At 37.6% G+C, this 15,342-nt stretch overlaps 1 protein-coding gene across 1 annotated transcript in view; it reads right to left on the bottom strand.

The window, feature by feature from the left end:
• Positions 1 to 1,781: 1,781 nt before the first annotated feature.
• OVCH2 (ovochymase 2) overlaps positions 1,782 to 15,342 on the bottom strand; it is a 54,497-nt gene continuing 40,936 nt past the window's right edge. Inside the window, exons 18-21 of the mRNA XM_087959968.1 lie at positions 4,552 to 4,747; positions 3,864 to 4,015; positions 3,478 to 3,646; positions 1,782 to 2,344 (exon numbers count right to left, since the gene is read on the bottom strand). Coding sequence (XP_087816094.1) covers positions 2,325 to 2,344; positions 3,478 to 3,646; positions 3,864 to 4,015; positions 4,552 to 4,747 — 537 coding nt within the window. The 3' untranslated portion in view covers positions 1,782 to 2,324. The remainder of the gene's footprint in view (positions 2,345 to 3,477; positions 3,647 to 3,863; positions 4,016 to 4,551; positions 4,748 to 15,342) is intronic.

Genomic DNA, 15,342 nt, shown 5'->3' with positions numbered 1-15,342 from the left:
CCCGCCCGTTCGTGGCTTTCTCTTAGGACGCGCACCTGCTCTGGGAAGGCATGGGGGATGCCCAAAGGTGGACACCCACTGGATGGCTGAGGGGAGAGGGTGGCCCTTGTTGGTAGCCCTGAAGGCCACCGGCCGTGGGACAGGCAGTCCCTGAGGGTTCCCCACCCCACCCCCTTGGATAATGCCCTTCTTCATTCACTTAATGATATTGGGTGTATATATATTGGGATAGAGTCTTTCCACTCCAGTTTTTACTCCTCCTCCTCAGTGCCTTAATATGATGAAAATTTATATTTTCAGTGAGATTGATCAGAGAAGACTCTCCGAGCCACAAAGAAAAGCTGTTGTGTAAAGCAACAACTGGGCAGGATTGCAACACCGACTCATGCTTTGCTTTAGGTAGTCCTTGCCTTACAACCCAAAATTTCTGTTGTTAAGTGAGACATTTGTTAAGTGAGTTCCCTCCCCCCGGTTTTATGACCTTTCTTGCTGCGGTTGTTAAGTGAATCGCCACAGTTGATAAATTAGTAAAATGGTTGTTAAGTGAATCTGGATTTCCCCATTGATTTTACTTGCCAAAAGTTTGCAGAAGGCGATCACATGAACTTGGGACACAGGAACGGTCATAAGTTTGAGTTGGTTGTCAAGCACCTGAATTTTGATCACATGATCGTGGGGATGCTACAAAGGTCATAAGTGTGAAAAACGGTCATAAGTCACTATTTCCAGGGCCGTTGTAACTGGTCACTAAATGAACTGTTGTAAGTCGAGGACGGGTGGGATTGGGGTCCTCAGGGGTTTGGGAGAGCCCCTAGCTAAGATTCTGTGCAGTTCAGGGAACCCCCAAATCCCACTCCTGGCTGGCCCCACCCCACCCCACCCCACCCGCCCCTCCCAGGAGTCCCCACAAGGCCCATTTTGGATGCAGGTAAGTGCAGGGCGCATGCGGAGGCTCAGGAAGGACAAAAAACGGGTCTCCCGCAAGTTTGGGAAGGCCGGAAATGGGCCCGTTTCCGGCTTCCAGAGAGTCTTCGGGCCCAGAGAGGCTATTTTTGCTCTCCTGAAAGCTCAAGGAAAGCCTCTGTAGCCCAGGGAGGGCAAAAACGCCCCCCACCACCACCATGGCCAGGTCCACCCAGCAACCGGGCAGAGAATCCATTGCTAAAAATTTTGAAGCCCACCCCTGGTCGAGGACTACCCGTGCTCTCTTAATTTAGACAGAAGAGCCGCTGGATTCAAATACCCGAAGACAGCTAGTGTGCTGCCTTTTTCTGTAGGATTCTCTGAGGTTTTTTAGGTGTCTGCTTTCTGGGGTTCTTTGGTTGGACAAGGAATGACTATAGAAATGACTTTGTGCCTTGCATCACTCTTGGATGTAAAACTGTGAATAGAAAGTTGGGGTATAAGTCCAGTTTAATAAACTGAGTTTAGTTCACATTTTAACAGGTAGGCAGACCCTTAGTGATGCATTAGAGACTTGGGCCAATAGAAAGAAGAGAAATAGACAGCAACCTGGGCTGAGCTTTAAAAAAATCTAAGAACTCTCAGTCTTTATTTGGAAAAGACATCAGTGGAAAATCAACATGTCATTGTCTTTTGTTAGAGGAAAGCAGCAGGCAAGTGTGGAAAGCTTTATTTGTGCATTCATTGGATTAGGTTGTGTGTACACAATCATCCTCTATCCCGCTTCCCCTGCTGCCCCTGCTGGTCCAAGGACACTAAAAGATTGGGACCGCTGCCTTAGAGCATCATTTGAAAATATATGGCAAGCATTTCAATTAGAAGTCTTTGTATATCCCTTTATTTGCAACATTCATAAGTATGATGGTGAAAAACCTATACAGCTGTATAATTTTCATCAGGAGGCTGGACATTGTTGATCTAATGTGTAAATAATAATACAATCACATACATTTCTTGCCTCACAATCAGTAGTGCTGCTACATCCTTAACTTTTGTCCTTTTTTCTCCTCCCTTCATTTTTTTCCTTTATGGAAAAAAATATATATTCATCTATATGATAAAGTTACTGTAAAAACAAGGTGCACTCTATTTTTTTTTTAAAGTTAGAACTCCTAACATATTCAGTGATTTTACTACTGCTATCTGAATAATTCTTAATGCATATAGAAATTTGAATGTAAGCACACAATTAAGACAGTACTTATAGATGAATATTCCAGTATGAAAATAGAACAGTTACAGCTTTTTCTCTTTTTTCCCCTTTTTGACCAATGTAGCTCACACATCTAGGGGTCAGATACATGAACTAAGGAATGCTCTTCAGAATTGTGCCTTTATTTAGTTGTCTTCTCCAAAGGTCTTCATACCATACTTGATGAATCTGCAAAAATAAAGAAAGAAGCAATGACTGTAGGCCAATCAAAAGCTGATCCGCATTAAATTACAACAAAGGAATGATTATGAAATGCTTAAGCTTTCTGGGAATATATTTAATTAAAGATTAACATTGACTGCAATTATTTTGATAAGATTCTAGAAACCCATTGCTAGCAGATGGCAACATCTCATCACAGCGCCAGTGTGAGAAACACCTGCCATGTCTCTTGGGATCGTAGCCCAACTCCACTGTTAATGCAGAGACAGCCAGACCAACTGGAAGAAATGAGCTCTGACTAAAAAAAAAATTAATCTGAAAATAAAATTGCAGGAGCTGGTAAAGAAAAGACTTCTCAAGATCCAGACTACTTCTTGCAGTTTAAGGATCTCTGCATAAACATGCAAAGGAACCCTAAAAAGATGTTGTCTTTTGCTTCCATGTAATCTCAACCACAGTCCAATATACAGAACCACACATGCAGAAAAATGTAGAAATCATTAAACCAGATTGCTCAACACAGGTCACAGGTAACTTACAAAAGAACCCTTGCAAAATTAACAACTTGAAAGCAAATATAGCTGGAAGGGCTTTGGGCTTTTTGAAAGCATGAATTATCTTTCTCTTCAGTTAACTAATATGAAGCAACCCTTCCCCACAGGCCCCACCCGCTCTTTCTAGTGAGAGCCCTGACAATTTGATAAATTTCCCTTGGGGTTTTGTCAGGTCAGAGGTGGGAGTAACTTTGCTCCCAGGGACTGCAGATTATAAACTTGCTGTCTTGGTTCTGAAGAATGCTTTCCTAAATCAGATGCAAAGGCATTTTGGGTAGTGCAGGAGTAGACAACAGTAAATAGTTCTGTCATCTCTTACAAAAATTTGATTGGAATAATTTATTGGTAATTGTGTTTGTATTTCCCATGGTGGCTTCTACAGTTAGTTGAATTTTAAAGGGCTGGAGCAGTATTACTTGATTGACTGAACAGAATTACACTGAGATTGTTTCTGCCCTCTCTGATATATGGAAAGGGCAGCTGTCAGTCTGTAACAGTTTTGTTCAAGTCCCTACAGATTAAGCACAAGAAGAAAATCCAGATCAAAGTTGAAGAGCTGTTGTTAAAATGAATATAAGCGCCTACTATTTTTTCCATATATGTATTGACTGATCCAATCAGCAAAAGCAGCAACATTTGTATAGACTCCTGGATAGCCTTTTCTTCCACAACCAAAGCCCCAGCTAATTATTCCATTAAGGGTGTAGTAGCTTGAGTCTTTTGTAGGACAAACCAGTGGACCTCCGGAATCACCCTAGTGAAAAGCAATACAGATTATGTTAGTGGACGTTCTGATTTTTGCAGCCAACTTTGTAGCTAGTACATAACCTCTATTAGATATGGAACTTTTTGTTGGGTACAAAACATTAACAGAAGTAAATTTATATCTGTGAAAGAATTCTGTTGTCATTATCTTAGTATAAGTACAACTTCAGAATTTGTGAAATGCATATACTCCATAGGCAGCTTACTGTACATCCATCCTTTCCCCCTTCTGCAGAAAATCCAGCACAGAACATCCTTTCATTGACCACACCAGGATGGTTCACAAAGTATTTCTGACATTCTTCAGAAACCAAAATAGGAACTCTGAGTTGATGCAGTTTACTTGACTGTGCTCTATCTTGAGGGGAAAGGAAGAAAACAAATTGTTTACAATGGAGAAAGCAATAAGGAGGGCCTTAATCTTTAAAAGGAAGATAGCAACTTGTGATATTCAATCTGATTTCATAGAACCCTTGGTCTAATTTAAAAATCCCTCTATGAAATCACTTGGGACATCTAGCAAGAGTGATCAGCCCTCTGAGGAAGAAGAAGAGGGAGAAAGTGATAATAATAATAAAGAGGGGAGCGGGAGGCAAAATGAAAAGGGGAGGCTTGCCTATCACTAGTTTGGCCTTGTGGGGAGGCTTGCCTATCACTTGTTTGGCCCCAAGAGATTGCCTATAAGGAAATGTAATTCTTGATATAAAAAGGATCTTCTAACCCTGCCTTAAACTAACATGCTGAGTTGATACGTATCATCATTCTTACAATCTATCGTTACTTATTTTCTATAATTGATCCAGCTTTTTTTCATACACTTCCATGGCTGACAAATTGGATAAGAATCATTCTGGCTCATCAAGATATTTTTTCGATGGAATGGGAATTGCTCACCTTCATACTGATTGCCCCATCCTGTAATGACACAAATCCTTGAAGGTTCAATCTTCTCGTCTTGCTCCGGGAGGCACACTGGATGAACATAGTGATTGAATTCTAAAGGCTCGGTAAGTTCCACTAGAGCAATGTCTGAATCCAGAGTACTGGTGTTAAAATCTGGATGTGCGATGTACTGCTTCACCAATCTTTTCTATACACGTGGGAAAATCATGGCAGCATGTTATGTGAGAATATATGCTCATATATATTGGATATGCTTGTCAACTTGGGTGCATTCCAGTTGATCTGTCATCGATACAGCAGAGTTCAATATAGGTAGTCCTTAACTTACAACCACACTTGGGACCAGAACTTCTGTTGCTAAGTAGGATGGTTGTTAAGTGTCTCATGCCTGATTTTGTAATGTTTTATTTTGCCACAGTTGTTAACGCAAATCACTGCAACGAAGTGATTCACACATTTGTTAAGCAAATATGTTTCCCCAATTGACTTTGTTTGCTGGGAGCCAGCTGGGAAGGTCACAAATGGTTTTCAAGTGACCCCAAAATGCTATAACCATTGTAAATACACACTAGTTACCAAAGCGCCTGAATTCTGATCACATGACTGTGGGAATGGTGCGACAGTTGTGTGACATAAGTCCTAAATCACTTTTTCAGTGTCGTCGTAACTTTAAACCAGGGGTTGTCAAACCCAATCGCATTGTGGGCCTCATTTTGCCCTTTGCAGGGCTAGGGTGGGCGTGGCCTATGCAAGCATGTTTGGCATGCCTGCTTTAAACAGTCTCTAAACAAATGTTTGTAAGTCATAGATTATCGATTGCCATTTAGAAAGAAATCTTTTCTTTTCATGAGAGGCAAGAGCCTGTGATAGAATAAGATAGGTAAAATAGTAATCCACTATAGAAATTCAATGCAAAGCAGGCCATATCATAAAAAAGCATAACACTTTCATGAAAACCTCTTGCTTGCTTGAGACTTCTACCTTGTTACTTATTTATTTATTTATTTTGATTTGTCAATTGCTTACAAGATAATAGGTATAAGTAAAAACATAGTTATGAATACATGAATACATGGATACATATAAGAAAAATATTAAAAAATATAAAAGAAACAATAGGACAGGGACGGTAGGCACATTAGTCCGCTTATGCACGCCCCCTACAAACCTCTTAGGAAAGGGGTGAGGTCAATAGTAGACAGTCTAAGGTTAAAGTTTTTATTTTGGCAATAAACAGGCCTAAAATAAAGCTGGACTTAAGATTGTCAAAAAATAATAATAGCAAATTTACAAATTGGAGACTGGATTGTGTTGGAATATTGAGGTTCGAAAAACCCTAAATAATAAAACAGGGGGGAAAAGGTGAAGACTTTGCATAACGGAGAGTGCCATCTTCTGACAAAAACTTAAACTCAAACAAAAGGGAAATCATCCTGTTTCTGTATGAACTTACGTCGATATAATGTTAAAGAAATATTGAAACAAAGTAAGAATTTTAGAAAGTGAAAACGGAACCAGAATAAAGAAAGAAGCAAGGAGAGAATGACTGTGGGATTGATTGATGTTTTTGGTATAGACCCTGGGTTGGACCAATTGAGAACTTTAGAAAACTTGAAGAAGAAAGAAGGAAAGTAAAAGTGTTTTTTGTGGACTTCAACAATTATAAAATATAAGAGTGTGTAATGATAATATCTCTTCGGGAATTAAAAATGGAACTTAAAAATATGAGAGAATTACTACAGGAAAGAGGTGAATCACTTTGCTCTGTGTTAGAAGAAATGGAAATGGCGATTGAAGAACAAGAAGAAAGAACTTCAGAGGAGGAGGAGTCGACTCAAGGAGAAGCCATCTTAAATAGACAATTAACACAAAGAACGCTACAAAGACAAGGGGAAAGAAGGAAGGTTAAAAAGTTGAGATTTAAGAAGATAATCAAAAAGGGGAATACCTGTGAAATCAGGAAAGGTAGAAAGGTGCAGCAGAAAAGGGGAAAATAAGATATCAAGAAAGAGAGGGATACAAACTGGAATGAGAAAAGATATGGGAAAAAGAGGGGGAGGAGAGGCAGTAAGAAACAGGTGCAGGAAATAAAGAAACATGGAAAAAGTAAAATGATGAAAAGAAATTGTTTTTTCAGAGAAAATGGTTGATGAATTAAAAAGGGGATTCTGCAGGGTGACAAGGGATAACAAGAATATATTTGCTATTTAAAATATTTAGAAAATAGGGTAATATAGATTATTAAAGGAGGGATAGATACTGATAAATTCTTATTAGATGAATATTCATTTTTATTTTTATCCTTAAAAGAAAAGTTAAGGTCTATTGAAGAAATTGTAATAATTGAAATGAATGTGAAGATGTTTAAAAATGAGGTCAATATCAGTGACCAGGAATTGAATAGTCAATCTTTCCCTTTTACCTCTTTGAAATTAGAAATAAAATCAAGGGGGAAAAATATATTGCGGAATCCAAATGAAAAGACGTAATGATTATTATTGTAATTACTTAAAAATAAAGGTTTATTGGGAATTAAGATGAGGGAATAAAGGTATATTTTAACTACTGAGGTGTCACACTCAAAGCAGTAAAAGGGGGGAAACCTATGCTTGTTTCTTTTTCTTTTGTGTTAAAACTCATATTAATCTAGAATTTATAGAAAGAATGTGTGATGGAAAGAAAATATGACAGATTAAAGAACTATTTAAATTAATAAGCTAATACAGACTATTAAAAGGAAGGAGAGACATTGGTAACATTTTTTTATTAGGCAAACATATATTGTTATTTTTGTTTTTAAAATAAATATCAAAGGATTATATTTGAAATAATTGAAATGAAACAAAAGGATGTTTGGATTGAGATCAATGTAAGAGACTAGGATTAATTTGCTTGTTTCTCTCCTTTCTGAAAGTTTGGAATGGAGAAGGTAATAATAGAATTAAGTATGCATATATGAATGTGTTGTGACTCAGAGGTTTGAACCTGCTTTGTCAGAAGACATAGGCTCGAGTGATGAGGAAGATATGGCATTAAGATTTGAGCCTGCCTTGTTGAGTGACACAAATGAGAGTCAAGAGGAAGATAGGGCATTGGGGTTTGAACCTGCTTTGCTGGAAGTTTCGGAATCCTCATCCTCTCCAGGACCGTCCTCATTAGTTACACCTGTGTCGGCAGATAATCAGGAGAACGTGCCAGAGTCCTTGGAAGAAGATCAAACCGAAGAATCTTGGTTTGATGCAAGGAACAGACGTAAGCAGAAACGTCAAGCACAAACTGGAAGGAGATGTCGAATCAGGGACTGAGGAAAGAGACTGACACGCCCCTCAGGGAATATAAGGAAGCATGTTAGCTTTGTTATTTGCGTTTGCAGTTTGGAAAAAGTTTTCTGTTTGCCGTTCGGCTCTGATGTATAGTTCTGCTCGTTATCTGCATTTGCAGACAGCTTCTGGGAAAACTGCCAACGACGAATTCAGCCAAAGGAAAGTTAACTCTGTTGTTCCTGATATTGTCTGTTCGTGTTTTTTCCTTTGGACATTTGGACTCTCACCTCGTGGCCACAGGTGAGACAGAACATGAATGTATAACTATTGTCATATTTGTACGCAAAAGTGATGACCCGGAAATATGTGTGTCCACTAAAAAGAGCTTTTTGTTTTTATGTGAAAAATTGAATAAAATTTGTTTAAAAAAAAGTTATGAAGGCATCTGCTCCTTATGATAGGAATAGTGTAAGAGTAGTGCAGGAAGGAAGCATTCACTAAGTGAAGGGGTTAAATTCCGTGGGGCTTGTGGCATTGTTTATAACACCTGGAAGGCTGGGACTCAGAGCTCTCTCACCTGCCTCCTTTAAAGTGACTTGAACATAATCATTACTTCTTCCTGATGCTGGCATCAAATTGCCCAGAGTTTTTTTGTTTTTGCTTTTTTGTTTTTTTTTCAGGACAGGAGTGTGTAACTTTTTAAGTCAAAGGTTGCATTTAGCTTTTGATGGTATGCTGGGAGCCACGTACTAAAAAGTGTGCAGGCCCAGAATAGATTTGATTTAGTTTTATCTAAACTTAAGCATTAACTATAATTATTTCTTCTCATGTATTTAATACTCAACCATCCATCACATTAAAAATTATATTAAAAATAATAGTCCCCTTTGTTGAAGTTATTACACTATAGCCTTTATTTACAGCATTAACTCTTAAGCTGCAGGTAATACAACTGTGCTTTTTAGATGTCCTAAATAAACTTATCCTACATTACTGGGTGGCTATGTATATTAAAGACATCAGCTAAAGAGCAAGACTCTTTTTTATTAATTGTCCAGCATTATTAAATAGTACAGGAAGTCTTTGACTTACAACCACTCTAGGAACCAGAATTTCAGTCCCTTAGCAATGCAGTTATTAAGTAAATCTTAATGTGACCAAACCCAATTTTACGACTGTTCTTACTGCATTTGTTAAGTGAATGATACAATTATTCAGAGAATTTGACTTTCCCCATTTATTTGTCGATTAAATTTTTTTTTAAAAAAAACAAGTTTTATTGATTTTTCAAAAACACACAAATCATCATTAACCATTACATGCTTAAACCTTTTTCCCTTATAAATTTAACAAGTCAGATAAAACCTTATTTTATACACTATAATTCTGTTTTAAACCATTTCCATATAAACATACAAAAACCTCTTATCCAATTTCTCTTTACTTCTCTTTACTCTTATTCAATTTCATTATTATTATTTCATCTATTTCCTTCTGACTTAGTTACCATTATTCTCATTCTATATTTCTGCAAGGTTTTATTAATTCTCCCAAAAAAAACATATACACACAACACACAAAACATAAAAAAAATCTTTTTGGAAAGTAACTTAGCCCCAGGTATCTCTCTCTTCATGGACTTCAGTTATATTCATGCTCATCTTACATGTCATTACTTATTTTATTTACCATTCTGAATCTTCTATATTAACTTCTCCATACATTTCACTCTTCTTAATTCTATCTTAATTAATCATCTTAATTTGAGTCATTATATTTGTATCTTTTGTCCATTCTTTATTGTCCCTTTGTCTCGTTCCTTATAAAATAAAAAAAAAGAGTTTCTCCTGAAATCACTAATCAGAGTATGATGCCTTTCTATCTCCCCCCTAAATTAATCAAATTAACATTTAAAATAACAACCAATACCCAATCCGATTCTGCTTGGTACGTTCTATCTAGATAGTACATCCAAAATAATTAAATACATAGTTAAACAATAGATCTAAATATTGCATCTTATAACATTCCCATTGCCTTTTCCAAAAAACAAATACTATAATAAAAATTTTATAATAACATCAATACCATAATCTTATTAAACTCTTTAATTAAAACTCAATATTCTAAGCCTACCCTCATATTATTAAATTTTAAAACCAATCATTATTAAACATTTCAACATTTTAATCTCTTATCAACTCTTAAACCATTTAAGTTTTCTATTTCTAATACAATGCTACAATATCATCTTATGTATCTTGCAAAATCTTTTTTGAAGAAATTATACTTTACCCTTTATCCCTAAAAAAGATTCCTTTTTTCCCGTCTAGTTCCAAAATTTTGTAGCTTTTCTCCACCTTTTCCCTTCCTTTCTTCTCCCAACAAACCTTTCTACCCCCCCACCCTTCTTCTAGCCTCTGCCTTACTGGCTTCCCTTCTCTGTCGTGTTCCCTTTTGTTTTCTATCATTATATTGATTTTGCACCTTATTTTTCCCTTTCTTAAGTGTTTTTTTGAATCTTAAGTCCTTTATTTCTCTTCCTTTCCCTCTTCCTTCTTTCTTGGTCGAATTCTGAGATTCATTAGAAATGGCTTCCTCTCCTTCTTCTTCTGCTGTCTTCATCTGTTGTAATGTTTGTTGATAGTTAATAAGCGCCATTTCTAAAAAAAGGAAGCCTTCTTTCAAACCATCTTTACCATTTTTTTTGCTTGCTCATATTCTTTTCTCAGTTCCTCAACAGAAAAAGCCATTATAAATCTTTTCTTTTCTTTTCCCCTTCTTTCTTCTTACAACAACCAGAATATTCCAAAAAAAAATAAAACAGTCCCAATGTTATCAATCAGTCCAAACCAAGGCAGAGTTCTCACTTTCTCCTCCTGGGGTAGTATCAATCAAGAAAAAAGAAAGTCCAAATCTGTTTCTTAAAGTCTTATTGCAATATATTTCAGTCTTCAAATCCTTAAGGTATCTCCTCCAACAAAGTCTTAGCATACGAATATTTTTTTTTTAGTCCTCTCCCTTCCCACTCATCACTTAAATCCAGTTTTTACCTAAAAAAAATAGGTTTCTTAATATCAGCTTATTAATTCCGTAGGGAAGGAGAGTAAACTTTCCTTTCAGCACCACCAAACTGCCGCTTTTTTTCTCTTCTAGAAGGTATCATTCAGAAAGTCATAATTTTCAGGAATTTTGTTAAATATGTCTTAGAGTCCTGGGAACCAAGAAAAACTTTCTCTTTTCAAAAACTTTCTCCACTTCCTCCTGCGCATTCTTACCCGGCTGCCAGCTTCTTTGTGGCGGCCATTACGGACCGCCGCTGCACCGTCTTGGGAAAAGGGGGTTCTGCCGGCCGGGGAGGGGGTCTGCAACACCCCCAAACCCCTCTCCGGATCCCCCCTATCTTCAGCTGCCCCTGCAGGGCAGCCTAGCTCCGGACCCGTCCGGATCGGAGCACCAAAAGCGGCTAGCGCAGCAGGGATCGCGCAGCTTCGCGAATCCCTGCTGCTCGCGAAGCCGACAAACCGGAAGTTTCAATTTGTCGATTAAATTTTTTTTTTAAACAAGTTTTATTAATTTCAAAAACAAACAAATCATCATCAACCATTACATATTTGAACCTTTTTCCATTATAAATTTTACAAGTCAGATAAAACCTTATCTTATACAATACAATTCTATTTTAAACCATTTCTAAATGAGCATAAAAACATCTCTTGTCCTCTATTTCTTTCTGACTTGATTATCGTCATTCTCTTTCTGTGTTTCTAAAAGGTTTCACCAATACTTCTCAAAAACATAAACAGACACAAACAAACATATAAAAAATCTTTTAGTAAAGTAACTTGGCCCCCCGGTACCTCTCTTTATATGGGCTTTAATTATATTCATGCTCATCTTAGAAATCATTACCTATTTTGTTTACCATTCTGTATCTTCTATATATACTTCTCCACACATTTCACTCTTCATAATTCTATCTTATTCAATCCATCTTAATTTAAATCATTATATTTGTATCTTTTGCCCATCCTTTATTATCCCTCTATCTCATTCCTTATAATGAAAAAAAAAAGAATTTCTCCTGAAATCTCTAATCAGAGTATGATGCCTTTCTATCCTCCCTAAATATTAGATTAACATTTAAAATGACACCTAATATCCAATCTGATTTTGCTTGGTACATTCTATCTATTAATTTTTACTTTTAATAACAATAAAAACAGAGTAATAAATCGGAAATGTTTAAATACATAGTATCCTCCTAAATACGTAGTTAAATAATAAATCTAAATAATAAATCTTATAGCATTCTCATTGCCTTTCCCTTCAATATTTTATTACATTTTAAAAATCAATCATTATTAAACATTTCAACATTTTAATTTCTTATTAACTCTTAAGCCATTCTAATTTTCTATTTCTAATACAAATATTACAATACCGTCTTATGTACCTTGCAAAATCTTTTTTAAGAAAATTTATACTTTACCCTTTATCCCTGAAAAAGATTCCTCTTTTCCCATCCAATTTTAAAACTTTGTGGCTTTTCTCCGCCTTTCCCCTTTCTTTCTTCCCCCACCAGATCTTCCTACCCATCCTTCTTCTAACCTCTGTCTTGCTGGCATCCCTTCTCTGTTGCATTCCCTTTTTCTCTTGTTTGCTATCATTGTATTTATTTTGCATCATATTTTTCTCTTTCTTAAATGTTTTTTTAGATCTTAAGTCCTTCATTTTCCTCGCTTTCTTCCTTCCTTCTTCCTTAGATAAATTTTGGGATTCATTAAAGATGGTGTCTTCGTCTTCTTCTTGCTGTTGTTCCATCTGTCGCATTGTCTGTTCATAGTTAACCAGCGCCATTTCTAAAAATAGAAAAGCTTTTTCCATACCATCTTTACAGGCTGCTTTTGTTTGCTCATATTCATCCCTCAGTTCCTCAAGGGAGAAAGCCATTATAAATCTTTTCTTGTCTTTTTCCCTCTTTCTTCTTACTCCAACCAAAATATTCCAAAAGAAAAGTAAGACAATCCCAAAGTCCACAATCCTCAATCAATCCAAGCCAAGCCAAAATTTCCACTTTCTCTTCCAGGGGTAGTATCAGACAAAGGAAAAAGAAAATCCAAATCTGTGTTTTAAAGCCTTATTAAAATTTTATTTCTGTCTCCAAATCCTTAAGGCATCTCCTCCAACAAAATCCAACCAGATAAATATATTTTTTTGTCCTCTCCCTTCCGACTTATCCCATAAAGCTAGTTTTACCTGAAAAAAAAACAGGTTTCTCAATATCCATTTGTTAATTCCGTCGGGAGGGAGAGTAAACTTTCCTTTCAGCACCTCAGAATTGCCGCTTACTTTCTCTTGTGGAAAGAATCATCCAAAAAGCGATCACTTCCAGGAATTAAATTAAATATATCTCAGAGTCCTGGATCGACCAAGAAGACTTTCACTTTTAAAAACTTTCTCCTCTTCCTCCTGCGCATACTTGCCCAGCTGCCAGCTTCTTTGTGGCGGCCATTACGGACCGCCGCTACGCCGTCTTGGTAAAAGGAGGTTCTGCCGGCCAGGGAGGGGGTCTGCAACACCCCCAAACCCTTTTCTGGAGCCCCCCTACCTTCAGCTGCCCCTGCAGGGCAGCCTTGCTCTGCACCCATTCGGATCGGAGCCCCAAAAGCGGCTAGCGTGGCAGGGATCGCGCAGCTTCGCGAATCCCTGCCGCTCGCGAAGCCGACAAACCGGAAGTTTCAATTTGTCGATTAAATTTTTAAAAACAATACATTTTTATGCTTTTCACTAGGAAGGTTGCAAATCATGATCATCTGATCATAGGACACTGCAACCATCATAAACACGAGTCCCATTGTAACTTCAAATTGTCACTAAACGAATGATCATAAGACAGGGACTGCCTGTAATGACATTTTTCAAATGTACATCTTATCTGTAGACCTGTGTTTCCCAACCTTGGCAACCTTCCAACCTGGCTTCTGATGAGCAAAGTCAAACCTTCTAGCACAGAGGTGTCAAACTTGATTTCATTGAGGGCTGCATCAGAGTTGTGTTTGACCTTAGGGGGGGCGGAGTGGGTGTGGCTAGGGTGGGCATGGCCAGCGCAATATCACTTGTGTTGGGGGCACCTGTGAGGCCTGAGATTCTGCCAGTGAAGATGGGCTCCCAAGCTCCATTTTCATCTGTGACGGCCTTCTGCAACCCTCTGCCAGTGAAAACCGAGCTCGCAGCCCTCCCAAGCTTCGTTTTTGCTGTCAGAGGCACCACGGGCCGGTCCTTCACTGTTTCCAGGGTGGTCCCACGGGCCAGATCTAAGCACCCTGTGGGCCGGATCTGGCCCCTGGGCCTTGAGTTTGACAACCCTGCATAGAAGGTTTGACTTTGTTCATCAGAAGCCAGGTCGGAAGATTGCAAATCATGATATCTGACCATAGGACATTGCAATCATCATAAATATGAATCCCATTGTAACTTCAAATTGTCATTAAACAAGTGGTCATAAGACAGGGACTGCCTGTAATAACAACACAAGAGCACACAATAGATACAAACTCAAAGTTAACCGCACCAAACTTGATTGCAGGAAATACGACTTCAGCAACAGAGTGGTCAATGTCTGGAATACTCTACCCGACTCTGTAGTTTCTTCCCCAAACCCCAAAAACTTTAACCTTAGACTGTCTACAATTGACCTCACCCCTTTCCTAAGAGGTCTGTAGGGGGCGTGCATAAGCGCACCAACGTGCCTACCGTCCCTGTCCTATTGTTTCTCTTATTCTTGTTTTATTTTTCTTATATGTACCCATTTCATGTATTCACAACTATGTATACACTTATACTTATTATCTTGTAAACAATTGGCAAATCAAATAAATAAAAATAAATAAAAATAAAATTTTCAAATGTACATCTTATCTGTAGACCTGTGTTTCCCAACCTTGGCAAATTAACAGTGAGTGAACTTCAAGTCCCAGAAGTCTCAGCGATGGTTATGGTGGCTGTGGAATTCTGGGAGTTGAAGTCCATATACCTGGGAATTGCCACAGTTGGGACCCCTGCTGTAGACCATTCAACACAGGCAACTCTTCATCATCTATCAATCAGCTCAACACAAGAGTGGAACGTTTTTGCTTCAGTGATACTCAAGATTCCCTAGGATCAGATAATTATCAAGTCTCTACATTTAATTATTCATATTCCAACTCCTTATTTACTACTAGATAATAAAACACAATAAAAAGATAGATAATAAAAAGAAAAACAAAAAGCAAGAAAAACAAAGAAAGGAAACAATACCTGGAAATCAAAGAAAGCCATTTTCCAGCCTAACTGTCTTAGCTAAGGTAAATGTAACCCTGCAGCAGGACCAAACACTTTTAAAAGCTCAATTAGGCTAGAAACTATTTGCTGATCCAAATAGAAATCATAGCTAATAGTGTAAATACTTCAACAAAATATTTCAATGCTTAAACGGAACAAGTATGACAACTTCCACATTGCTTCAAAATCCTGT

The sequence above is a fragment of the Notechis scutatus genome, chromosome 1, assembly GCF_049901735.1.
Source record: "Notechis scutatus isolate UNSWTSFEM ecotype Mainland chromosome 1, rNotScu1.2, whole genome shotgun sequence".
In the NCBI taxonomy this organism is placed as follows: domain Eukaryota; kingdom Metazoa; phylum Chordata; class Lepidosauria; order Squamata; family Elapidae; genus Notechis; species Notechis scutatus.
The sequence above is the reverse complement of the archived record's forward strand: the minus strand, read 5'-3'. Positions and strand labels throughout refer to the sequence as shown.